The 25,367-nt window shown below is 36.3% G+C and overlaps 8 protein-coding genes across 8 annotated transcripts; 4 read left to right on the forward strand and 4 right to left on the reverse strand.

The window, feature by feature from the left end:
• Positions 1-3,621: 3,621 nt before the first annotated feature.
• On the reverse strand, positions 3,622-8,406 carry EV154DRAFT_579444 (p-glycoprotein; the record flags this gene model as incomplete). The annotated part of the gene is made up of 4 exons (XM_051606586.1): positions 3,622-4,940; positions 5,001-5,910; positions 5,973-7,553; positions 8,293-8,406. The coding sequence occupies 4 exons, from the start codon at positions 8,404-8,406 to the stop codon at positions 3,622-3,624; spliced, it is 3,924 nt and encodes a 1,307-aa protein (XP_051451531.1).
• Positions 8,407-8,425: 19 nt separating this feature from the next.
• On the forward strand, positions 8,426-9,533 carry EV154DRAFT_431076 (ribonuclease H-like domain-containing protein; the record flags this gene model as incomplete). The annotated part of the gene is made up of 2 exons (XM_051596578.1): positions 8,426-9,178; positions 9,279-9,533. The coding sequence occupies 2 exons, from the start codon at positions 8,426-8,428 to the stop codon at positions 9,531-9,533; spliced, it is 1,008 nt and encodes a 335-aa protein (XP_051451532.1).
• A 19-nt stretch (positions 9,534-9,552) lies between these two features.
• EV154DRAFT_452637 (uncharacterized protein) lies at positions 9,553-10,120 on the reverse strand. The gene is made up of 5 exons (XM_051597270.1): positions 10,070-10,120; positions 9,909-10,004; positions 9,821-9,848; positions 9,689-9,761; positions 9,553-9,630 (listed from the first exon to the last, which is right to left on the reverse strand). The coding sequence occupies exons 1-5, from the start codon at positions 10,095-10,097 to the stop codon at positions 9,601-9,603; spliced, it is 255 nt and encodes an 84-aa protein (XP_051451533.1). The 5' UTR covers positions 10,098-10,120; the 3' UTR covers positions 9,553-9,600.
• Position 10,121: 1 nt separating this feature from the next.
• EV154DRAFT_473631 (transmembrane amino acid transporter protein-domain-containing protein) lies at positions 10,122-12,517 on the reverse strand. The gene is made up of 4 exons (XM_051597940.1): positions 11,576-12,517; positions 11,321-11,507; positions 10,912-11,251; positions 10,122-10,830 (listed from the first exon to the last, which is right to left on the reverse strand). Exons 1-4 carry the CDS (start codon positions 12,487-12,489, stop codon positions 10,232-10,234), a joined length of 2,040 nt encoding a protein of 679 aa, XP_051451534.1. The 5' UTR covers positions 12,490-12,517; the 3' UTR covers positions 10,122-10,231.
• A 5,705-nt stretch (positions 12,518-18,222) lies between these two features.
• Positions 18,223-18,852, forward strand: EV154DRAFT_431105 (uncharacterized protein; the record flags this gene model as incomplete). Its single annotated transcript, XM_051596582.1, has 2 exons — positions 18,223-18,652; positions 18,770-18,852. 2 exons carry the CDS (start codon positions 18,223-18,225, stop codon positions 18,850-18,852), a joined length of 513 nt encoding a protein of 170 aa, XP_051451535.1.
• A 959-nt stretch (positions 18,853-19,811) lies between these two features.
• EV154DRAFT_392237 (uncharacterized protein) lies at positions 19,812-20,117 on the forward strand (the record flags this gene model as incomplete). Its single annotated transcript, XM_051595129.1, has 1 exon — positions 19,812-20,117. A coding segment is annotated over one exon (306 nt), but the record flags the coding sequence as incomplete, so codon positions are not given.
• A 339-nt stretch (positions 20,118-20,456) lies between these two features.
• EV154DRAFT_528496 (major facilitator superfamily domain-containing protein) lies at positions 20,457-22,312 on the forward strand. Its single transcript, XM_051603593.1, has 7 exons — positions 20,457-20,750; positions 20,810-20,911; positions 20,966-21,013; positions 21,067-21,121; positions 21,186-21,262; positions 21,324-21,726; positions 21,789-22,312. The coding sequence occupies exons 1-7, from the start codon at positions 20,475-20,477 to the stop codon at positions 22,178-22,180; spliced, it is 1,353 nt and encodes a 450-aa protein (XP_051451537.1). The 5' UTR covers positions 20,457-20,474; the 3' UTR covers positions 22,181-22,312.
• Position 22,313: 1 nt separating this feature from the next.
• EV154DRAFT_528500 (Pre-mRNA-splicing factor SPF27) lies at positions 22,314-23,284 on the reverse strand. The gene is made up of 4 exons (XM_051603594.1): positions 23,153-23,284; positions 23,056-23,082; positions 22,720-22,987; positions 22,314-22,644 (listed from the first exon to the last, which is right to left on the reverse strand). The coding sequence occupies exons 1-4, from the start codon at positions 23,211-23,213 to the stop codon at positions 22,344-22,346; spliced, it is 657 nt and encodes a 218-aa protein (XP_051451538.1). The 5' UTR covers positions 23,214-23,284; the 3' UTR covers positions 22,314-22,343.
• Between the last annotated feature and the right edge of the window lie 2,083 nt (positions 23,285-25,367).

The following is a 25,367-nucleotide window of genomic DNA, read 5'->3' on the forward strand; positions in this document are numbered from 1 at the left end:
TCAGGTTTACGTACAAGAACGGTACACACAAACATAAAGTGCTCCTGCAGTGCGTTTGATAGGTACTTTCAATAACCCTTGGACCATTTTTTTTGTTTTCCATAATTTGTCTCTTTACAAGATGGTAATCTACTAAGAAAATACTAAGAAGGAGGGTGATTTCAGAAAAAAATGTTGCAACTGTTAATTGAGTGGCAAAAAATTGGACTTAAATCCCTTGGCCTTTAATACTGAAAACAAATATTTGCAACTTTATTGAAACAATCGTAGTCCAACAGAATAATCATCCCAGAATACCACAAGATCCCACTTACTTGTTTATTTGTTGTTTTGTACTTATATTCCAAATGAACTTCTTGACCGTCATCGCTACACACAAATTACTTGATCTGTTCCGTATGCTATTCAGCAATTTTGAATTTCCAAAATCGCTACCCATAATCAAGCTTCAAACTGGATTTATCGATCTTAACAAAGATATGACTGTCTACGCAACTTGTCCTAAATGCTACTCTGTTTATCTTTATGCTACAAGCAACGGGTTAACACAGCCTGGGCCTCCACAAATATGTACATTTATCAATATCCTCAAAAAAAAAAAAAACCTTGTCAAACCCCATTATTTCAAAACGGTTCCGATACTCCAATCAAAAAATTTGTATACCATTGTCTTATAAGTTCGATCCAAAAGTTGTTTCTGAGAGAAGGATTCGAGGAGAAGTGTGAAGAATGGCGTAGTTTTGAAGAAGCTGTAAACCCAACTGATATGATGTACCATTGCTCCCAGGGACAAATGTGGCGAAACATTCTTTCTCCGAGTGGTGACCCTTTTGTAAACAGCAGTATATCTCTATGTTTGATATTGAATGCAGGTTAGAATACAAAAAAAAAGACGAGATATACTTACAACCCAGTTAAACATAGATGGATTCCAAACATATGATACTACTTCCGCTTCTTGCGTCGCTTTTTATTTGCAAGTAAATAATTTACCAGCCGAGGAACGCATAAAGAAAGAAAACACGATACTGCTTGCATTAATCGAAGGACCTCATGAACCCAACACTTGTCAAACACAACGACTATTATCCATTGTTACAAACCAACTTCGCTCCTTGTATTTTAGTGCTCAAATGTCTAGATTCAATTCTGGAAAACATGGCCAAGATTACGATGCTACTGTCAGAGCCTGTTTGTATCAAATCTTGTGCGATTTACCCATGCAACGAAAATTGAGCGGATTTACTGGATTTTCTTCTACACGATGATGTCTCCGATGTGATAGGTCGTTTAAAGTTTTTCCTGACATATCTAATTTGGACTATTCTGGCCTTGATGCTGTGCATCATCCTGCAAAACGCCAATAAGAAGCTGAATGATATTCAATCAGACAAGTGGTTAAATAGCCATAATAATGCGGAAAGACATCGCCAAGACAGGGCCCACGGTATTAGATATAGCTTTTTAAGGAATTTAAGATACCTTGATCTTGTAAAAGCTACCACACAGGATCATTTACATTGCATTTGGATTTCTGAAACCACAACACTATCATAGGTATTATAAATTTATGACACTATATATACGCAAATGTCATTACTAACCTTGTGTAAAGATGTTCCAGTATGGCCGCACTCGCTTCAAGTATCATCACGCCCAACGACTACAGCTCTACACATGCCAAAATAAAAGGAGCTTTTTCTTATATGAAGGGCATCGAATTTAAAATCTGGACTTTGCACTATTCGGAATATGTCTTAAAGTACATGATTGTTTCTGATAGGTTAGTCGATGATTTTCACAAAAAGCATTATGCAGACTGGTTACAATTTGTGCAAGCTTGTAGAATTTTTGTACAACCCGCGATTACTACGGCCCAGGAATTTGAAGCACGAGAACTCTTCCGCTGTTTTTGCAAAGACTATGTGGTACTTTTCGGCCGCGAGGCAATCAAACCTAACTATCATTACGTCCTCCACCTGTCAGAAAATATTGAATACTATGGCAGTACATTCAACACTTCTTTTTTCTCTCTTGAAAAAATGAATGATGTCCTGAAGCAGTCGACAGAGAATAGAAACCTTCGATCAATTCAAACTTCGTACATGCCAAATTTTTTGGAAAGCATTCATATCTCGTCTCTCATTAAACAATTAACAAGCTCCAATATCATTTCTAAAGATCAACCCCACATTCTCCACAACACCAGCGCCATCAGTCAATCCTTATACACAAGCTCCAGTCCTCAAGATCGCATTATTTTTTACAAATTGTCTTCCTATGAATATCCAATTCGGGAGGTGTGGTGACCGGATCGAAAATGCTATACTCTCATCCGAACATTATCCCTACTAGCTCTGATGAAATTAAATCCACTCCGCTCGATCCATCACACCATATGCTTCTTATTAAATACTACACTGTATGCTATCCAAATCGTCCATTCACCAATCTCTTTCATTTAACCACGACTAATCTATGCAACAACTATAGTAATTCACTTTCCAATAACATTCCTTCGATTTATGTTGGTGCCGACGCCAGAATATCCAAACAATTTCAATCTAATATTATGTACAAAAGCCGTATGTCAAGATCGATGAAAGGTGCGTATACTCAAACATTCTTTAAATACAGTCATTCGTCGGAATCCGTTGCCTGCTTTTACGGCGAGATACAATATTTCTTTCAACACGTCGTAATTGTTAACGGCAGTGTTACCCCACACACATTCGCTTTCGTATGGTGGTTTATCCCTGTCAACCCTGGTAACAATATTTTAGAAAACGAAACTATAAAAATAGGCAAAGGCTATGAAAATACAAATGTACATTCGATTTTACCTGTACATAGAATACGCAACGCAATCACGGTTGCATGTAGTTTTGACAATTTTAGTAATCCACGAATTCAAAACGGCTGCATTGTAATGATTCCTCAAGAAAAAAAATATATGTTTAAGCTAATTCACCTATGCCATTTTTTAATTTTAATAAACCACTATGAATATGTAAAAAATTGTTGTTGGAAAAGGGGGAGTAGATTAAAAAAGAAGAAGAAAATTGTTTATTTACAATTCAGGAACTCGTGCTCAGTCGGGTGCCTGAGATAGAAATTCGGGCTTAATCACCACATGCTTGAAACGTCCCGCATCCTTTGTCTCCTTTTCTTTTGGGCGTTTTTTCTCAAAATGAGATCATACTCATCGAAATGCTTAATGGACTCACGACAATGGAATCGTGACTTGGCAGCTGAATTAAATCTCCGTCATATCTTGAACAGTTTAAGAAACACTGGAAAACGCCCTGCTGTTTTTTGCAGAAAATTGTCATCATCAGCAAGCAATTAGAAAATTACGCCAAAGTTATCGCTTTGGTTATTTCATGCAGGTAAATGCTTGATCTTATAATTTATGATTCATCCGAAGAAGAAAAGCTCAGAAATCTAATTTTTTTTTTTTTTTTTTATTGGTCTGAATCAATTTACATTTGTCTAAAATTAATTTTTGTCTGTCTAAATTTATAGCAGTGGATGTCCCACGCTTATTTAAATGTATTAATTCTTTTTTTTTTTTTTGCAGTTTATTAAAGAAACACTGCACTTATTAGATATAAAAAGTAATTATGTGACGTTTAGCGATTGTTGATTCACCAAGCTAGTATAAACACCATTCAGTTTCAATAGCTCCCAATGACTGCCTTGTTCAATTACACGACCGTCTTTTATAACGCAAATTAGATCAGCACTGGTAATAGTTGACAATCGATGAGCAATGGTAATCGTTGTTCTGCCTCCCTGTTCGAGAATCTTGTCTAAAGCCAATTGCACCAGTTTTTCACTTTCACTATCAAGGGCAGACGTTGCTTCATCCAACAACAAAATCTTGGGTTGACGAATCAAAGCTCGGGCAATAGCAATACGTTGTTTTTGTCCTCCTGATAATTGAGACCCTTTATCACCAACACGTGTTGCATACCCCTCCGGTAGACTGGTTATGAATTTATGGATATTCGCTGCTTTACAAGCTTCTTCCACTTGGTCTTGGTTCACACTTTCGGCATCGTCTACACCAAATCGAATATTATCACCAATGGTTAAATCGAACAAAACAGGTTCTTGTCCTACAAGAGCCATGTGACTACGTAAATTCTTCAAGGAGAATGACTTGACATTATGGTTATCTACACGCACAGTACCGCTTAAAGGATCATACCAACGTTGCAGCATACCAATTGTTGTGGATTTACCACAACCAGATGGACCTACCAGAGCAATAGTTTGTCCTTTTTTACCCTTAAGATTAAACTCGCCACTAAAGATAGGAACATCGGGTCTGGCAGGATATCTAAAGCTAACGTTACTGAAATCAATGGCGCCATCAATATCAGAATGAGCTGGTTCAATTCCCTCGAGATCAGGGTCAATCTTGGGCTCACGACCCAAAGCTTGAAAGACTGCCACTGCGGATATTTTAGCCTTAACAAATGTGGTGATAAAGACACTACTTCTTCCAACACTATCGGCCATGATCATAATGGACATCATGGTAATGACCATTTCATTTAATGTGATTTTATCTTGCATAATTAAGCGGACACCGGCATAGAATCCGACAGCATTTGTGTATAAGGAAGTGGCTTGTAAAAGAGCAAAACCAATGGAAGAAGTATAGGCTCTTCTTTTGGCTAAACGATGCATTCCTTCAGTAGCATGATAATACTTGTCTTCAAAATAAACTTGCTTATTCAATGCACTGACGGTACGGATCTGTTTAATCGCTTCATTAGCCACTTCAGCTGTTTCATTACCATTGTCTTTTGTATTATTTTCAAACTCTTGTTGAACCTTAGAATTCCAACCGGATGCACCAATAATTAGTGGTGCCATACATAAAATAATCAATGTCAATCTCCAACTATGCATAAAAGCAATAGCCAAACCTATCAGGAAAAGTTAATATTATATTTATATGCATATGGTGTGTATAATGAATATATTACCAATACTTGATGTAACAATAATCTGCACAACATCACCCCAAACTTTTGTCACTAATTCATTCACACATTTAGCGTCGACAGCAAGTTTCGAAGTTAGAGAACCAACATTGTTTTCATCTTGATCAAAAAATCCGATTTCCTGCTTCATATAGGCCTTGAACAATTTACTGCGTAAAAATCTTGTATATTTTGCACCTGCCACTTCAAAAGAAATAACTTGCAAGGAAAACCCGAGGAATGCAAACAGTCCTAAAACAACAAACAAGAAGGAATACAAGTTTGGGCCTTCTAGGGGACCATAATAACGATCGTTATTTTCATTCAGTAAAGTAATGACTTTTGCAAAGAACAGAGCATACAGTGGAAAAACAGCACCAGCAATGCAAGCACCTAGACAGCCCAAGGCCATCCAACCCCATTGTGGACGCATCTGTTTAAACACCTTAAAGACGGGAGCCTTCATTTTTTTAGCTGCCTTTTTTTCGAGAGCCTCTCTTCTCTTTTTCGCTTCAAACCCATCAATAACAGACATGCGGCCACTTTTTCGGACTACGTTAGCAATAGTAGAATGATCAGAAGCTCTGGCCATTTCAATACAACTTTTTCGATTGACTTCAATTGCTTCTTTGCGTAATAAAACTTCGTCATCTTCTTCTGTTATGATGGCTGTCTTGTCTACGGTATCAATTTGTTGTTTTTTCACGAGTTCAGAATAAATCCCACCTTTGGCAATAAGCTCGTTATGTGTGCCTTGTTCCACAAGATCACCATGCTCCATCACAACAATAAGATCAGCATTTCGAACAGTAGAAAGACGATGTGCAATGATAACGGTAGTACGATTTGCAGAAGCTTCATCTAAGGCCTTTTGAACAAGACGTTCGGATTGGGTATCCAAGGCAGAAGTAGCCTAAACAACAAAATTTATCTAATTAGAACGGATCATGTGAGTGTATGTTATCATAATGTTACCTCATCCAACAATAAAATGGCAGGATTTTTTAAAATAGCTCTGGCAATAGCAATACGCTGCTTTTGACCACCTGATAGCATACCACCGTGTTCACCCACTAGCGTATCATAGCCGTTGGGAAGTTGCTTGATAAAACTATGACAATTCGCTTTTTTACAAGCCGCAACAATTTCTTCTTGACTGATATTGGAATTGGAGCTACCCATCATTAAATTTTGCTTGATACTGGTATTAAACAGGACAGGTTCTTGAGAAACCACACCGATTTTTTCACGAAGCCATTTGACATTTAAATCTTTAAGGTTTCTGCCATCCAATGTGATTGTACCAGAGAGTGGGTCATAAAAACGTTGCAATAACGAAACGCTGGTAGATTTACCAGAACCCGAGGGACCTACAAAGGCTACAGTCATACCTGGCTTGATCTTTAAATTCAAATTTTTTAAAACAACAGTATCAGGACGAGTTGGATATCTAAATTTGACATTTAAAAATTCGATATCACCCAACACTTGAGCAGGTTTTTCTCCAAGAGGACTTGTGGAATCAATATCAGGGATACGGTTGATGGTAGAAAAGATTTTAAAAGCAGCAGCGGAGGCACCGGAGACAGCGGCTAGATTGGTAGGCATCTGTAACAAGGAGAATTCGCCAATCATCATGGATAAAAAGACCACCAAGACAGTAGAACCATCCATCTTGTGTTGGTGAACAAGACCAGATCCATACCAAAAAGAAAGACCATACATGCCAAATAACATGAACATAAAAGTACCGAGACCACAACCGAGAATTATGCCACGTTTCATACCGGATTTCATAGCCTTATCCAACTTGTCATCATATCTTGTAGAAAATCTGTTTTGAAGAGAAAAGGAATAAACTGTACGAATACCCGCAAAGACTTGTTCGGATACTGAACCAGCATCGGCATAAGCGTTTTGTGCTTCCATGGTGTACTTTGTGACAAGAATACCCATGACACCGCCTGTAAGAGCAATAGCAGGTGTTACAGCTGTCATGACAATAGCTAAACGCCACCCTTTGCTAAAAGCAACTGAACAACCTGCAACAAACTGGGAAAAACACATGAGAAATTGACCAAACTTTTCAGATATTCCATCTTGAATCAAGGTGATATCCGAGGCCAATCTTGTGGTCAATGAACCTTCTTCAGATTTATCAAACCAACTCATGTCTTGTCTTAAAATAGCATGAACATAAAGCTGTCGAATGCGCCTTGTTTGATACTCTCCTGTCAGAATCCAAAGACAGTTGGAGATATAAGCAGCTGCCATGACTCCGGTTCCCATATAAATGTAAAGCAAGATGATGGGTAAAGTCTTTTCCATTAAATCTTGATGAAGTACGACTGCTTCTCCCATACTTTTTAAAACGTTACCAAAGAATAAGATTGATATAGGTTGAATAGCGCCTGTTGTACATGATGTTAGTCCAGCAATCAGAATCAGGATCAAATCACGTCGTGTAGCGAATTGAAACAATTTCAAGATGGGTACACTTTCATTTTTTGTAGGTTTTTCCTTTTCGGGTGTATTACTGCTAGTATTGTTGCCCTTCTCGTTGATTAACAAAGCATCATCAATTTCTCGTTGTGCTAGCGTGCGGTGATCTTCTGTACCGCTCATCGTAACGAGAAGAAGAAAATAAGTTTACCGCGTTAAAAAAAAGAAAGGTATAAGTTAATTTTATTTACTTATTTTTTAATTCATCTTTTTATATACATATAGTCTTGATGACTTCATGGTCGGCTTTTACCTCTTTGCTGCCGATCCATGCGATATTTTAGTAGATAACAAACAATTTATTTATTTCTAGCCGAGTAGTTTTCGGCACCGAGATTTCAACAGGAGTTTTTTTTATTTCATTTAAAAAAAAATTAAAATATAGTTTTATGTAGATTAATCATCTTGTTACTTCACCGATAAAGGTACTTTGCGGGTTCTTCAGAAGGTTTCTGAACACAGCGAGGGGTTCGGGTGAAGCTATTCACTGCTCATTTACATTATTGATCTTTTAATCTCTCTCCACCATTTTTGACAGTTTATCATTGATTTGTGCATCCGTTTGAATCTTTGTGCTACCTTTTTTTTTCATTACGCATGCCAGTAGCACAAAATAAGACTTCACTTTTTATGTTGAATTGTGGCATTACTGCTTCGGAACGTCAAAGCTCAGGAACTTTTTTTTTTTAAAAAAAAAAAAATCTTCTTTTTCTCCTGATACGAGTGAACAAAATAATAAGGACAGAATGACTAAACCTAAAAGTTCTTATGTCGTATCCTACAATGACGTTACCAACTTAAATTTTGATAAATATTTTCCAGAGATCGTTGCAAAGATCAACAAAGCTTCGCATTTGGCGGTTGATTTAGAATTTACTGCATTGGGAAATACGAAAACGATGGACATGAATCATCGTTATGCCGGCATGAAGCAAACAGTGGAATCAGCTACCATTGCATCCGTTGGATTGTCCATTTTTCACGCTTCCGTGCCAGATTCAACAGATGGATCTGTTTTTTCACCTAACAACGATAGCGATGGTTGTTTACCTCCTTCAACAACAAAAGAAGAAATAAAACCTATAAAATATACGTGTGATAATTACAATTTATTGACACTGAAACAAGGTGATATCTTGATCAGCACCTCGGTTGGCCAATTTTTGTGTCAGCATGAATACAGTTTTGACGCCATGTTTACAAAGGGTATCCCATTTACTCCACCCGGTGATATGAAGCACGGGAATTCTGACAAACGACTTCATAATTTATGGACCAAAATTATGACTGCGATGGACTTACATAATATACCTTTAATCTTGCATAACGGTTTATTTGACTTGGTTTACCTCTATCATTGTTTTATCGGTGCTCTACCTGATACACTGGGTAGGTTTCTTGTGCAGATCACTGCAAATTTTCCGTCTGGGTTATATGATACGCGCTTTATGGCAGGTAAAGCAGATTTTGATGCCACCTTTTTAGCCTACGTATTCTCCAAGTCAGACAGATTACGTCAAAATCGATTCGGTGGAAATGTGGATGGAGAACCTTATTTTGTGGTGGATGTAAATTCGCCGTTTATTGAAAAGCAATTGATAGGTGAGAAGAGAAAAAGATCAGTCGAGGAAGAGGGCGCTAAACTGGATACGCAGATCAAATACTGTATTAGCTATGCGGTATGAAAAGAAATATAAATTGTGTCCCAACACACAGAAGAACTAAGGATACATATAATAGGAAAGAGGATATTGCAGCAATATCACACACAAAGGAAAGACTGCAGCTCACGATGTACAAATAATTTTGGATTCTAAAATGGGGCCATCTGAATATCCACAAGTATACACGTCTCAAAGAAAAGATGAAGATGGTGCCCATGCTGCCCATTTTGACGCCTATATGACTGGCTTTAGTTTTTGTTACTTTCAAAACACATTTAACCCCATCATCATGAAATCCTGCTTAAACAGGATGACGCTTAGTGGATTTGATGTTCCCTTGGTGTTTCCAGTGAAAAAATCGAAGCGATAACCCTTTATATATAAACTTGTGTGTATTTTAATCAATTTTTCAAGTGTGTGTGTGTGTGTGTATCGCTTTAAATGGGGCCTGAACCGCCAGGGATCAACTATAAAATAACAAAAAGGTGAATTTGAGAATCGTGTTTGATAAAATGAATAGCTTACAGCACAGATATTATTTCCGTTCAATAAGATCTGTTCCAATTTTTGGGTCTTGTAACCGTCCTTTGTGTTTTCGCTATATTGAAATAAACATGTCAACCCCGAGATTAGATTGATACACACATAAAAACTTACAATTCAGTCACGTCTTCTAAAACCATGTCTAGAAGAGGGTAAAAAAGTTAGAAAAGAAGGTACGCGTTTGTAATGAGATGTTACTTACTAACGTAATCATCAAAACCTAATAATTTGCCTGTGAATTCCTTTTCGTTCTTCATGACAACCCAAATCTTGGATCCAATACACTTGTCGATCAATTCTAAAAAAAAAAAACATATACGTCATTTAATAAAATATATGGTGACCTATAGAACAGACTTGTACCTAAAGGTAATAATTGAGAAGTAGCCATTATGAATTATTGTGTTAATGAATAAGAGCTTTAATAATAATTTTCATGATATTTTTTTTTCCCCAATGAAAGGGAGCTGCGCTTTAAATAATAAAAGAAGCAGAAGGAAAGAGAAAAAAAATAAACGTCATCCATTAAATAGGACATCTAGAAATAGGCGCGGCCTCACCACCCTCAGACCATAGAGCAACTGTAATACCTGTGGTATATGTCATGGATACAAGGCCAAATATAATGATTGTAATATCAATCGCCTTTTGACGCCAGGATTTAGCAATTGCTTTCAAGTGAAACAAGGGAGGGAAGAAGAAACACAGAGGAACACAACAAAGCGAGCCGACAAGCGATACAAATTTGTCTAAATCACCAGAACCTGCAATAGCAATGCAAGCACAAATCAATACAGAACAAAAACGGAAGACGTTTTTTTGCCATTTAACCATCGTATTATGCTTTCCAGATCGAGTAAATAATCCATTCTCCACAATACGAATAGCAGGGAATAATTGCAAGGGGATCGACAGACAGATAGCAAGCGCATATAATCCCTGAACGGTATTGACTACGGCAGTACCGGGCATGTTCAATAAAATTACTGTTTGAACATCACTACCAAAAGCAAGATAGGAAATAAATCCAACCGATAAAAATATAGATGTAATAAAAATCATGGTGCCTGATAATACTTTGGGGAACTTTTCAGGCTCTTTCATGGATTCCGTAATAGGGATAACTATACGTATATATTTATATATATATTTAATTTAGAATGTTATCCATGATTGCCCTTAATGCTGAAAATAAAAATACGTACCTAAACCAACTCCTTCATAAGTAAACACAGCGGTTCCGATAAACATGGGGAATGATTTATCATTGATCACCCATTCTACATCTGCGACACCTTGTGTTGATAAAACAAAGAAATCGTAATAGTACAGATAGACCAAACCGATCAAGATGAATAAATCTGCCACTAAGGCAAATGCCGATAATTTTTGAATCTTACGAATCATTGCCAGTGGGACAAAAATAGCAATTTGGCCGAGAATAAGGTAAGACAGCGGTACTCGGATGTCGCATTGTGATACGGATTCAATCAAAGCCTGCACATTTTGAGCGACAAATACCATATATGCACATACAAATCCCATCTGTATAAACATGTTTAGATTTTTGGTTTTTTTTTTACACTGACTAATCATAATCAGTTCCCAATTTACCTGTGAAAATGTGATGGCCAATAATACCGCATAACGCATCTTTTTACCAAACAAGATACCGCCAATATCACCAAAAGAAACAGGAATCTTATTTCTAGTTTCGACCAAAAGTAAAAATGTATATAAAGAAACAAGTGCAATACTTGATAATACAGTAGTCGAGAATAAAAGACCACCGTTATGAAAACTATTAGATTTAAGAAAAAAAAAAGTTAATAAACTTCTCATATACATATCTATTATTGTTTAAGTTACGCTTTAGGCAAAAACATGACACCTGTTCCAACAAACGACTTTAGTAACAAGAAGACGGCCTTTGCTGGAGTAGCAGTTCCTTGCACTGCATTTGCTTGAGCTCTACGAATCAGGGGCGACTCCTCATTATCATCGTCATCATCCGATCTTCTTCTTCTTCTTCTTAAACCGCCGGTCTCTTCATCCTCCACCTCATCCTCTTCATCTTCATCATCGCTCAAATCCTCACCACCAAAATGGCCATACAAGGCCAAGAAGTCAACAAATGTACGTGTCATCCAATGAGGTGGTTTTCTGCCCAGTCTTGCAGCTTTGTCAACAACAAAATGACGTCTAAATCCTCCTGGATCTTTCAATCTAGCCAAAGCGGGATCTAACGGTTCACTGCGGGGAACATAAAATGACTGGGAGCGCTGGCGTCTAGCAATCTGTTCATTTTCTATATCGTCTGCCCATTTATATATATCGTGAGTGATAGCACCACCTGGTAGGTGGTGAACACTGCGGAACGTACTACCTTGATCGTCGTCGTTGGTCACACTACGGTGCAATGAAGAAGCATGTAATGACGAAGAAGGTGAAGTGTCTACTAAATGACGTTTAACTACTTTGGCAACTTGGTCATCGGAGAGGTCAACACTGACAGTATTATCTTCTGGGTTAAAAGTAGCTGTGGAAAGAGGACGAAATAGGCTGCCGCTGTTTGTTGTTAATACGTTCTCTAGGTCAGTAGAGCCATATGTATGGTGAGATAATACACTTTTAGGAGAAGAACCATAATTTCCTGGAGAAGAGCCTAATCGCGCAGTTGAATTAGCTCGATCAAATGAGCTGGACAGGTAAGAAGCTTCATTCAAATATGAACTCCCCTCTCTATAACCTTGCTTTGCGTTCACTGGTAAAGGTGAAGTCATATTCTTTGTAAAGTATGAAGATTTTTTTTAAAAAAAGGGAGAGAAGACTAAAATAAACTTAAATTTATACTTTTGCTGTGTAAATCTCACCCCCCATTTATAATTTACACACCGACAGTCAGTAAGGAAATAAGAAATGATGATGGCATGAATAACAAAATGCATCTCTTCCTTCTTTTATTTTATTATTATTATTCATTATGTATCTGTTAAAGTTTTATGCATAGAGGATAGCTTTTTCCTTATAGCAAGTCATAGTACACCAAATAAGGAAACTTGATAATAACCTTTTGTAACAAGATCACGTCTTTTCGTGCTGATCAGCTGTGTTCCTTTAAAAAGATAAAAGGTTTTAATTAATAATGCCACAGGTTAAACAGATGACGCCACTACTATGATTTTATCTCCACTGTATTTACATATTTACAGCTTGGAGCCGAACTAGATTTTGTGCTACATGATTAAACTGACTGAAACAGTAATCAACAAGGCTACAGTGTAAGGCGGTATATAGAGGTAAGTGGAGGTAAGCGGAGGTAAGGAAAAAGACAACTGGTTCTCTATAGCTTTGGTTTATAGATATTTTTGAGCTAATAAGTATATTGAAAAGTATATTAGGAAAACAGTATTTTTAACCACTGTAATGAGAGGAGTTAAGGTCGATAATTGTCAGCCACACTATATCATCAGATATTACAGCGGATGTGGAGATCCCATTAAGAAAGTTCCAATTCTTCTGCTTTTTTTTTTCTGCTTAAAATAAAAAAAGCATGTGCCTTCTAAAACTAATAAGAGTGTCATAGACCCTATTCTTTGCAGACGTAGTCAGATGCAGGTTGACATGAGGAAGAAAAAAAAACAGTGACTATCATTCCAGTTAAAAAATTCAGGGGGATTTAGTTTGCATGAGTTTAATACTCATCTCAAAATCATTGTGAAAATCCGTTTGGAAAGGAATCATTACTAGCACGGCTCTCGTATATAATATACGTTAAATGAAGTATCTAAAAAGAGAGGTTATAAGAGCCGATTCGCTGGATAATATGACTACAGAAAAGAAGGGCCTAGTATCCCCCTTCGATGTATATAGCTATAAGCAGGTCCATTCGTGGTCTAAGCTTTAGTTAAACTGCGATAAATTTAAGGGGTCGGTCCGTTAAGAGAATAAGAAATTCCAATAACTGAGGTTTAAGCAGTAGCTACATGCTAAACTGGGTAATGGACATATGAGTCAGGTGTCTTGCTTTTGTTTCTTTAGGACATGTAGATGAGTATACATGGAGGGGATCTTATTTTTCCAGTCTTTTCTTCGACCTTCTAACGTTTTCGGTAACAACGTAGATTAGTACTGTTTACGATTAATACTATTTTGATATCTCCTGCATATAAGATAGATACTGATACATTTCATTGTAGTAAGCATCAACCCGAGAGTGAGTGATAATGTAAATGCACGATGGTTCAACCACATGGTGAAGTTTACATCATTAAGATATTTCCAAAATAAGCATTATTTGTCACGATGGAGACGTGCTTGTGCTACTTTCTGTCATCGGATTGTCTATAAGGAGCCAGTTTTATTCATCTTTCATTGTACATTGTTTCCATTTAAAATTGTCGTGAATTGAAATTTCACTTGCTACAAGTCATTCTGAAGATATAAACGGTTTATCTCAAGTGCATGCTGAACTTAGCGACTTGTTTTGTATCTCGCCTTATCCCTAAATATTGAAACGACGGGAGTATACTCCTTTAGGATTGGCAGTTTTACCCCCAAGTCAGATACTTTTCCGTTGCTAAAGTTCTAAAGGAAAGTTTACGTCCATATAATCCATATGTGATTTAGCACAGGTTTCATCACCCCAAATTAAAGTAGGTTTCTACATGATTTTTCCGAACTTCTGTACAATACAGTGCATTGGGTTTAAAAATAGAATTTTGGGAAAGTAATAATGGACATTGTCAGTAGAGATAGTTGACTTTTTATTATAATTCAAAAAAGCTTAAAAAGGCAGTAAGAGTTTCTTCCTTTGGGACAATTGTTAGATTATAATTTTCCTTTATCAATTCCATTTAACACGTTCTTCTTCCTTCAAACATAAAACAGAAAAACGGCGTAGCGATTAGTTCAAACATCCTTACCCAGTTAAAACGGCCACTTCAGTTTGTAGGGATATTAGCTGACCTCAATTTAACAAACTTCCACAATCGATCTTCTTTCAAGTTCAATTTAGACAGGTTAATGGTATCTTTTATGACTTGAACACCAAAAGTTGTTTTTTTAAGGCTGTTTTCAAACGGCTATTCTTAAAATGACTCAGAATATAATAAAGTGCACCATTGCATTCGACTAAAAACTTTGTCCTATACTATAGATTCATGCTCTTAACGATAAAAGCTGCTAGGTCAGTTACGACACCTTAAAGCTCTTAGTCGAATGTAATGGTGCACTTTGTTATATTCTGAGTCATTTCAAGAATAGCCGGTTGAAAACAGCCTTAAAAAAACAACTTTTGGTGTTCAAGTCATCAAAGATACCATTACCCTGTCTAAATTGAACTTGAAAGAAGATCGATTGTGGAAGTTTGTTAAATTGAGGTCAGCTAATATCCCTACAAACTGAAGTGGCCGTTTTAACTGGGTAAGGATGTTTGAACTAATCGCTACGCCGTTTTTCTGTTTTATGTCTGAAGGAAGAAGAACGTGTTAAATGGAATTGATAAAGGAAAATTCTGATTTAACAATTGTCCCAAAGGAAGAAACTCTTACTGTCTTTTTAAGCTTTTTTGAATTATATAAAAAGTCAACTATCTCTACTGACAGTCAAAAGTTTGTATTGATTGTAAGAATTTCTACTGGTCTTTGCAAAGATTCTATTAAGTTCAAATATTTCTATTAGCCAAATAACAATGTCCATTATTACTTTCCCAAAAATTTATTTTTAAACCCAATGCACTGTATTCTTTTTTAAATAAATGACTACCGATGATATGGAGACCTTAGAAAGTAGTAAAAACATGGACTCTAACTTTTAAGCCTTGGTTGGGAAAAAAATGCCATACCGAAAAGTTGTTTTAAGGCGACTAAATAAAAAATTCATAAAGATCCGATGCGATTTTGTGTACATCAAGATTAAAAGTATTAACAGGCGTTTTAAGCATATATTTTGAACACAAAAAATTGTTTATCCCCACCCGACCCTTTTTCAAAAGTGGGTGCCTTTAGGGAAATGGAGCATTCAAAAGTGTGTGCCTTTGAAAAGTGTAGGAGTTGACAAAGTGAATACTTTTTATTGGATTTTTTTTTTTGAATTATTATACCCTTTTGAATAAATGGGGGCTTCCGAGTGATTGCATGCCTCTTAAAAAAGGGGGTACTTTTAACCAAATGAGTGCCTCTACATACAAAATGTTTTGCTATTAAGTACTTTGAAATTATATCACCTATCGGTGACTTGAGTGATTTAGTCAGCCATTGTGCTTCACTTACGTTAAATTCGTTGATCGCCGATGAGATTATATTCTTTTTCTCCTTGGATACATCTTTGAGAGCCTGATTTAGTTATCGTCGTTTCACACCAGCGAATTACATGTCTTTGGTTATTAACATCATAGGGAATTCTAAGTATCCATATGAAAAGAAAAAAAACGTTAGTGTCATAGTTAAGTAAAGTTTCCAAGTTTCTTACATATCTTGCTGTTTATACGATGTATATACAACGCACGGTTTTTGTTGTTATGCGTAATTGGGAGTAGAAAAATGAATGTTCTCTACATCAATCCCCACGAAGATACACCATAAGAAAAACAGACAATAATCTAGACAAAGCAAAAAATACATTTAAATAATGAATACTGTATTGACAGTTCTTGAATCAACAAGCGATAAAATGTAATCATCACCGCGTGCATCGTGGATTTTAGTAAGGTAGTATATATATATATATATATATATATATATGTGCCTTTCCAAGATTATTTTATATATGCACTTTGATATATTATATCCTTTTTAAAGCGGCTCATCCTTTCAAGTGCTCTGGGTTTTGGGAAGGTAACCATCGTTTCAATCTCATTTCTATTATTGTTTCTACTAGGCAAAAACATGGTATGATTCTCTATCATTATGATTCTCTGTCTTTAACAGGTTTTAAACAATAACGCCTTTCGATTTTTTTTTTTCATTTAGCATTTAACTTTTGTCGCGTTATGGGTGTATGATATATCCAAAGCTGCTGTATTTTAATTTTGACATGTAAAGATTGCTAGATTAAAGAGGAACTGCAGTAATGGGGAGTAACTACTAATTAGAATGCATTCAATGAATAAAAATAAATGTAACTTTTGTCAATGTCAGCAAAGATAAATTGGATGTTTAAATGCATTTAATGTGTTACGATGTTAATTGTTCAGGAGTATGCCAAGCTTTAAGAGGAATGCAGTCTCTAGGGTACTTGTTCGATGATCCTTTTTGTTGACAAAAGTGTGTCTATTTGCCAAACATTGTGTCACTCCTTGAAAATGTAACAAATAAAAAAGACTTGTATTATGTCTGTGAGGCTTCTTTTATTAATATCCATTCAGGGTGGCTAAATTTGCAGAAATTTTGCTTCCCACGACATGAGTTTCTCCTAATAAAGATAAGGAGTATCCCCCCTCTCTCTCCCCACGCCGCCACCTTATCAGGCTTAAACTTAATCCTGGAGATCTTATTACTGATGTTCCATCACATTCTTTGGTTGATCAAGATTTAATACTTTCTCCTGGAACAAGAGGTGGGTTTCAATGAAAAAGATTGAATAGATGAAAAAAATTACATATTAAATAGTGTACCATCATGTGTTACTTTATCATTTTATCATACCAAGCAAGTGGTTCGTGCTTTTCTTAATTTTTTATAAAAGTTTCATTGTGGGGGCCAATCAAATGTTGTTCATGCCTTCCCAAATAGGCCTATTTAAAAAAAAAACTCCTATATTTTTGTATTCGTATTGCCTTCTTTAACTTTAAAATGAAAAAAGTAATAGTATCAACCTTACTTCTATCAATAGCAGCAGCATTAGCAGCAGCGGCGGTAACATCAACAGAGATCATCAACAACATTGTGGTATTTGGTGACTCCTATTCTGACACTGGTAACAAACAAAGATTAACAAACGGTCCTTTATGGAGTGAAGATCTCGCTGTTGGTTGGAATGCCTCGCTTTATAGTTTCGCATTTAGTGGTGCTGTATGTGATAACACCATGTATCCCAAAAATAGCCAAAAGGACTACATACCGAGCATTACAGACCAGGTTGAAATGTATTATAAGGAAAAACTGGATTTAAATAATGAAGAAACTGCCATTGTGTTCTGGGTGGGATTGAACGATATTTATAATATTTTCGAAAAGGGTATGGTAGGCACCAAGAATTTAGTATGCTTTCATCTATTGATACCTTTCTCTTAGGTGTGAACGATACCGAAGCAGAATTGAAGAAAGTGGTCGAATGCATCGGCACCAATGTGGTAATAAAAAACAAAAGGGGTTTATATTCGTTTTCAAGATAGAAACTAACTCTTTGGTCATGTTAAGCGCAATATCCGTAAAGTATTCTCATCCAACAAATTCATCGTACTCGGTGTACCTCCTATCGAAAAGATGCCTTATTATGCGAACTCCGATGAAGCAGAAAGCCGAGAAAAAGCCGCGAACCATCTAAACGAGTTACTGACGAAGGATGTAGAAAAGATGAACAAACATTCGCAACATTTGGAACTTGATCGTGTGGATATTCACAAATTGTTGGACGATATTGTGGATAGTCCGGAATTGTTTGGTTTGAAGAATGCGCATGATTCTTATTGGGACACTTGCCAAGGGTTATGTGCGGACGATATCGATTCGTATGTGTGGTGGGACAAGACGCATTTGACAGGAGGCGTGCACCGTTTGATTGCCAATAGTATTTTAAAAGCGGGATCGTTAGCACCAGAGACTTATTTGGAGGATTCGGTGAATGTGCAAGAGCTGATAAATCAAACCACACATACGAAATTCAAGTCACCTAAATATAAAGGAGCAAAAAGCACGGGTGAAATCAACAGAATTATTGAAAAACTAAAGCAAGAAAAGAAGGAAAAGGCAAAGGAAAACGAGGCGGAGGAAATAGAGGAAATGAGTGAAAAGGGTCCACAGAAAAAAAGTAAAATGATTTATTTTGGTATGACGTGTACAGTGGTTGCCTGTATCGGCTTTTTCTTGTTTTTGAAGAACAGAAGAAGAGGATCTCATTTAGCTGCATTATCAGGTCTACTAAAAAACAATAAGCCAGATAGAGGAAGGTTTATGCCGTTGCGTAATATGGATTCTGAAGTCTAAAAAAAAAATGTTGTCAATAGAACATACACAGAGGAAACATAGAATAATCACACCTCGTACCTATCATTTTGGATGAAAATGCCATTTATAAAATCTAGACTAATTCAATTGATCTCATCCACCTACTGCACATCATAACATGTAATAAAAAGCTTAACATTAATATTTCTATGTATTTTATAATTGGAGGATAGCGTGCGGTCATAAGATGGCACTGACAACAACCGCTATTGTATAAAAATATGCAGTAGCTGAGATGGGATATCAATGCATTTATCCAACCTCTTAATTTTTTTCTTTTTTCTTCTTCTCTTCTTTTACACCTTTCTACAATTATTATGGATGAAGTTTATAGTAAAATCAATGAAGGAGAATGGCAAATACCACCTTCATGTAGTTATGTGAGTGATAGTGATTCTCCATTATCCTTATTACCTTCGCCCCCTTCTGTGCCAACATCGCCTATTATTTCTGCTGCTAATGTAATGATGTCAATGATGATGCCACCTTCAACCTATAATCAAGCGCCGTTTAATAATATGAAGACAGGGCAGGAAGATCATGACGGTGAAAAAACTGAATACCGTTCTGTGATGTTTCACGAACATGTTATTGCCGATAATGACTCTATCGCATGCGTACGACCTCAAAATGTATCGATCAAATGGCCCAGTCCTGCAAGTATACTACCGGCCAGCAATGAAGAACAGATAGAAGATGAAAGCGACTCATCATCCAATGATGATAGTATCCGACCCACCACTAGCATTCGTGACTCCATCAAAATTGTCATCACTCATAATAAAAAGGATAAGGAGGCCGAAGAGTGCAAATTGCTTTCAAAAAAAGAAGCCCGCAGTGTCAAAGAGCCAATTGTCTCGATAGAATCCCGTGAAGACGACCAAAATTATAAAAAGCGCAAGGAATCACCTCCGATGAACGATATCCAAAATAAAAAGAAGAAGAGGACTGTCACATCTTATGATACTCAAACCTCACTTTATCTCAAGTCAGTCTTCTTTGAGGTGTACAGTCAACAAGCAAAACTTACAAAGGAACAGCGTGTGAAGGTGCAAGAGAAAACAGGTTTGCCTTCTCGCAATATTACGTACTGGTTCTCGAATCATAAAAGACGATTTCAAAATACACTCAAGATTTATAGAAAAGCTGTTCGAGAAAGTGAAGGAGAGGTCAAAAGCTACAATGATTTTATTCAGTGGCGTCAAAGTCATGGCTTACCGGATCAAGTAACACAAAAGGAAGTGCTTGAATATCAAGAAAATTAAGAATGAAAACTATTGAAATACACTTAAAGTAAAAAAAAAAAAAATTAAAAGAAACAAATAAAAAACTTGGCTTAATACATCAGCTAAAAAATTAAAGATCGATCGCCCTTCACCCAGTAACATGAAACAATGCGCATTTTCTGTTTTCGAGGCCGTATTTTACCTCATTTGATATAATGCAACTTGTCTCGGATCAGACAATCTAGAATCACTGGTTTGGGGGGTGATGTGACTAGGCTGGAATCGGATTATGAATGTATTGTGCACAAATAAAATAAAAAAAAGTTTTAATAATTCACCTTTTTTGTTCTTCCCTCTCTTCCCATTAATCATTAAATGCCTGATAAAGTTGAAAATCAGGTGGATAACACCAAAAAAGCCAGTAACCAGACTTCACTCCTAGCTTGGTTTGAATTAGCAGCTGTCATCTTATTGAATATGTCAATCAACCTGAGATGGTTGACTTTCAGTCCCGTCGCCACCATCGCCAGTCAATATTTGGATGTAAAGATGTCTTCAATTACATGGCTTGCTAATTGTGCTACCCTGATCTATATCGGAATTAGTGCAAGTACTGGCTGGGTGTTTGAGAAATATGGAATGAAAGCTTGTGTAAGACAAGATTCATATGAGCTTTTTTTTTTATATAAGATCTAAACCACCCATTTTAGTTTCTTTTTGCTGCTGGTACCAACATTTCTGGGTCCTGGATTAGATATTTCGGTACATTCGCCCCAGTGCATCAGAGATACCCAATTATCATGTTTGGCCAAGTAAGATTACATTTATTTTATTTTTTAGATGCCAGTAATTAATTTTAATACTAGTGTTTAGCTTCGGTTGCTGAACCATTTATTATGAACATCGGTACGCATGTAAGTATGTCATCATACTATAGAAAGATCTCCATGTATTTATATTTTGCTAGTTTGCTGCTGTCTGGTTCGCCACACATCATCGAGTTACAGCAAATACGCTTCAAGGTAAAAGAAAGAAAGAAAAAAAAACTTATCTGATTTACCATGTGACTCATCATTATTTCTACAGCCTTACCGCTTGGTATGATTGTCGCCACATTATCCATGCCGAAATTAGTTCAATCACCGGATGATATTCCTAGAGCGGTAAAGAAAAAAAAAAGAGATTTATCATTGTTTTTATTTTAAAATCTAATCAAGATTGTAGCTTTTAATTACATCGATTATTTCCACTGTGTTTGGAATTCCATTTTTATTTTTACCAGCAGGACCCAAAGTTCCACCCACCGAAAGTTCCAAGGCAGTTCGTACTACTTTCCGTCAAAGTTTAAAGTCCATGTTGAAGATTCGTAATTATTTATTGTTGATCGTTATCTTCAGTTTCTACTTTGCCATGTTTGCTTCTATTGTGTCTATTACTAGTTACATTTTTATACCTCAGGGATACACAAGTGTTCAAGTGGGTTATGCTAGTTTTGTTCGTATCATTAGTGGTGTTTGCGGTGCTATAATTGCCGGTCGCATCACAGATTACACAGGAAGACATACACTTGTATTAAAGGTTGCTGCTCCCATGGTTGCCATAACAACCGTCATCCTCTACGTTCAAGGTAAGACCAAACTAGATTAACTAAATTTCTATAGTGGATCATGTACTTAGCCTCTAGGATAGATTTGGCAAACAGTTATGCCTTTGTCATGGTATCTTGCTTCTTGAGTGGCTTTTTCGTATTTTTAATTTTACCAGTGTCTTTGGAGCTGGCAGCCGAATGTACTTTCCCGGTATCGGAGTCGGTAAGTGCCTCAGTGCTATGGGGTGCATCTCAAGTCGTGTCATTTTGCTCTACATTGATTATGGATGAATTACGTGCAGGACCCGACGCATCCCCCCCTTATAATATGAAACATGCTCTTATATACGCCATTGTGCTGTCTAGTCTTGGTGTTATTCCTACCATGTTTCTGACTTCTGATTTGAAGCGTATTGGTCATGATCGACAAGATCAAGATGAAGTATCATCTGATATCAAGGAAATGACACAACCTGCTAATGTTAAATACTAATTATAGATCTCATACCCCATCCCCCGTCTCTTTCTCTCTCTTTCCACTCTATAGACTTTTCCCCTGTACTATTTACCTCTCCCTTTTTTTACTTGTACTAATTTTTTTTAATAAGCTATTTACATTTTCTCTCTTTTTCTCTCATTGTTTATTTCTTTTTTCCTTATTGGTTTTGAATGGATTGTTTGTATCTTCTTAACTCTTCTACTTCACTTTCAAGGGCTCCACAAGCAATATCCACTTGTAAATTCTGAGTGATTAAATCGGACCATTTGTTTTCCAGTGATGCGAGAGAAGCAGCAGCTTGAGTTTGATCGTTCTTGCGCTCTCTGTTGATATGTAGGATCTGGTTACGAAGGTATTCTGTGTTCTTTTTGATATTAGCGAGATCGGTTTCTAATTGATAGTTATGAACTCTCCAGGCGTTAGCACCATACTTTTGAAGTAATTCTAAATTAACCATGCTTTTTTTTTTTTTTTGAATGTAAGCTTTTCAATTGTGTTACCCTTTTTTTTATTTCTCTCTCTGATGTTTTTACCTTCCTGCTTGAGATTCTAGTTGAGATTTTGTGTTGTTGACAGCAGTCTTCCATGCTTCAATATCTTTTTCATCGGAAGGACCTTGTAATTCATAACGTTCGGTATCTAAAGCGTCCAAAGGTTGCTTGTTTTGAATACGTTCGATTTCTTGCTTTAAAATGTCGTCGGTTTCAAACAGGTCAATGTTTAAAGGTAAATCAGATCGTTCTACTCTCTTCATGCGGCGCATTTCTTGCTCAATTAATCGTTCCACTGTTGCCTTCATGTCTATTTTTTATATTCATGTATTAAAACCATGGGTTTTTATATTGTTGCGGTTATCAATGTGTGCTTACTGCTTTCTTCAATTTCACGATCAACATCTAGTAAAAAAAAAAAAGTGTGTGTTAAAATATTAAATTCAAAAGTTGCATTGTATTTTTGTTTTCATACAAGGGAGAGCATCAATGTCGACATCAGGTCTTGAGGCTCCTTCGATAGCGTGAGTGGCCATACTGTAGAAATATTTAGAGATGGTGAGGTAAAAAGAAAATGCGCGTAATTTTTTTTTTTTTTTTTTTTTTTTTTTGGAGTAGCCCTCTGTTGCGTCACAGACTCGAAACAAGTCACGACCCTCTTTTTTTTTTTTGACGCCTCCGTGCATGTTGGGACGAGTTCTGTCACTGGAATGATTTGCAATGATTTCATGTAATATAAATAGCCATCGTATAATTACACGGACAAAGGTTAAAAGTAGCAACTTTTCGGAACTGCGGAGCAATTACCCCATACCTGTTTTTTTATTTGTTTTAAGGAGTCTCACGCTTACTAAATCCAGCAATCACAGTGAGAAAAGAATCCGGCCAAAAAAAAACGTAAATAGGTTTAATTTATAGCTATTCTACACTTTGAACTGAGAGCCTATTCCATGTAGAAAAATGCGCATGGGATTTTCATATAGGCAATACTTTTATACGATCCCGTTACTGAAGGCGATAAGAAAGAAGCCGATCTGTCGGAAAGACTGCGCTGTTTCAAGATGGTTAGAAATTTTTGTCAAGGATTGGGGGGAGGGGGGGAGGGAAATGCATAAAGGAATTCCATGATTTATAGATGGCTACTTTAAAGAGCCTATCGAAATATATTAACAAGCATTGACAGTTGTACATATGCCAATGATAGCATCTGAAGACATACACGCATCAATCATGAGTGCCATACATGGCATCACAAACTAAAATAAGAATTATTTTTTTTTTTTTTTTTTTTTTTTTGGGGAATAATGTGTGTGGTGACTCAAATGTCAGATTTGATACTGTCGATCTGCTTAGTAAAAAGCCGATTAAAAATTATTTTCTTTGATAGAAGGAAGCTTTGGTAATGACGTAAATATCATGGATCAAAAGCACAAAACGTTGGGAAACGGGAGATTCCCGTTGTAGCCTTCGGAGCTCCGGAGAAGTATGTATTATATGAACTCAACCTGTTTTTTTGAAACTAAAATAAAAACAGTTTTTTTTTATCGTCCCACGCACATATTTTTTTAATTGTGGCACGCATGATTCGTTTCGTAGAATAAACAACAGCCTATAAATTCCGGATGTTCCCCCTCTCGAACGGACACACACTTTATATTAAAATTGTATACTTTTTATCTTTACATGATGAAAAAAAGAGACTTTTTTTTAAAAAAAAAAAGTGCAATTGCAAAAATGTTTTTATATCTAAAGAGGAAAATAGTTCTGTTTTATCACTATATTTTTGCTTAGTAGGGTTGTACAACAGGCAGACTAAAATTGCCGACGGGCCCCCTTTTCCTTTGTGTATTATATGTTGTACCGGGGGGGTTTTTATTTGCTAGTGCCAATTTATTGGGAGAGAGAGAAAAAGTAGTTAATGCTGCACTGTGTAACAATGTATTTATAGCCTACATGTAGACTGCTTCATCGAATAGTTTCGCGCCATAATACAAAAAAAGAAAATGAACCTTAATCTTTGTGACATGTCACATGAATGGGTATCTACCCAACATCAATAATTTTTTTTGTCTCATGTAAATTTTAATAGGGACGTGAAAAAAAGGATTGTTTGTAATCTCGGTTGCTATGTATTTTATTCGTATCTGCTATTATTATTTATTCTATGCAAACCAACAACAACAATAGCGCAATAAAACTAGAGGTACAATAAGTGTTCCAAGAACTAATAATGATGCTTGGAAGAGGCGTAGACATTATTATTATGGAAGGATTGAATATTTCTATTAGACACGCACACGTTTCTAAGAAGTCTTTTTTACAATTAAAATTTTGTGTATATAATTTTATTAAGTTGGTCAAGATCGTCGATGCTGGTTACTCGCCCCTTTTCTTATCCTCAATTCAACCCCCTTCCTTCTCTTTTATGACTGACTCGACATGGAACAGAACTGACATTATATCTATATAAAGGGTCATTTCATACATAATAGACTACGTCAGAACGAATATAAGGAAAACGGCATAATTTGTATTTGGGTATAATCCACGTTTTATTGACCATTTGGAAATGGGGATGCTGAGTTATTTGAGGTACTTGGACCCTACAAAAAAGGAACAATAATTATTTATAGCGGTGATTTTTTTATTATTATTATTATTATTTACCAGGCACAATTCCTCTGGGGGGA

The sequence above is a fragment of the Mucor mucedo genome (assembly GCF_025094135.1).
Source record: "Mucor mucedo strain NRRL 3635 chromosome Unknown EV154scaffold_182, whole genome shotgun sequence".
In the NCBI taxonomy this organism is placed as follows: Eukaryota; Fungi; Mucoromycota; class Mucoromycetes; order Mucorales; family Mucoraceae; genus Mucor; species Mucor mucedo.

Excerpts from the sequence above, each read along its gene's own strand:
- EV154DRAFT_473631 (XM_051597940.1), bottom strand. The coding sequence starts at position 12,489 with ATGACTTCACCTTTACCAGTGAACGCAAAGCAAGGTTATAGAGAGGGG. Across the intron at positions 11,508-11,575 it reads GTCATGTTTTTGCCTAAAGC|TTTTCATAACGGTGGTCTTT; the intron begins GTAACTTAAACA and ends TAAATCTAATAG. Across the intron at positions 10,831-10,911 it reads TTATGAAGGAGTTGGTTTAG|TTATCCCTATTACGGAATCC; the intron begins GTACGTATTTTT and ends ATATACGTATAG.
- EV154DRAFT_528500 (XM_051603594.1), bottom strand. The coding sequence starts at position 23,213 with ATGGCCACTCACGCTATCGAAGGAGCCTCAAGACCTGATGTCGACATT. Across the intron at positions 22,988-23,055 it reads TCGTGAAATTGAAGAAAGCA|ACATGAAGGCAACAGTGGAA; the intron begins GTAAGCACACAT and ends TATAAAAAATAG. Across the intron at positions 22,645-22,719 it reads CTAGAATCTCAAGCAGGAAG|CATGGTTAATTTAGAATTAC; the intron begins GTAAAAACATCA and ends AAAAAAAAAAAG.
- EV154DRAFT_528496 (XM_051603593.1), top strand. The coding sequence starts at position 20,475 with ATGCCTGATAAAGTTGAAAATCAGGTGGATAACACCAAAAAAGCCAGT. Across the intron at positions 21,014-21,066 it reads TTATGAACATCGGTACGCAT|TTTGCTGCTGTCTGGTTCGC; the intron begins GTAAGTATGTCA and ends ATATTTTGCTAG. Across the intron at positions 21,122-21,185 it reads TACAGCAAATACGCTTCAAG|CCTTACCGCTTGGTATGATT; the intron begins GTAAAAGAAAGA and ends TTATTTCTACAG.
- EV154DRAFT_452637 (XM_051597270.1), bottom strand. The coding sequence starts at position 10,097 with ATGGCTACTTCTCAATTATTACCTTTAG. Across the intron at positions 9,849-9,908 it reads AGGTTTTGATGATTACGTTA|ACATGGTTTTAGAAGACGTG; the intron begins GTAAGTAACATC and ends ACCCTCTTCTAG. Across the intron at positions 9,631-9,688 it reads ACGGAAATAATATCTGTGCT|TTGATCCCTGGCGGTTCAGG; the intron begins GTAAGCTATTCA and ends GTTATTTTATAG.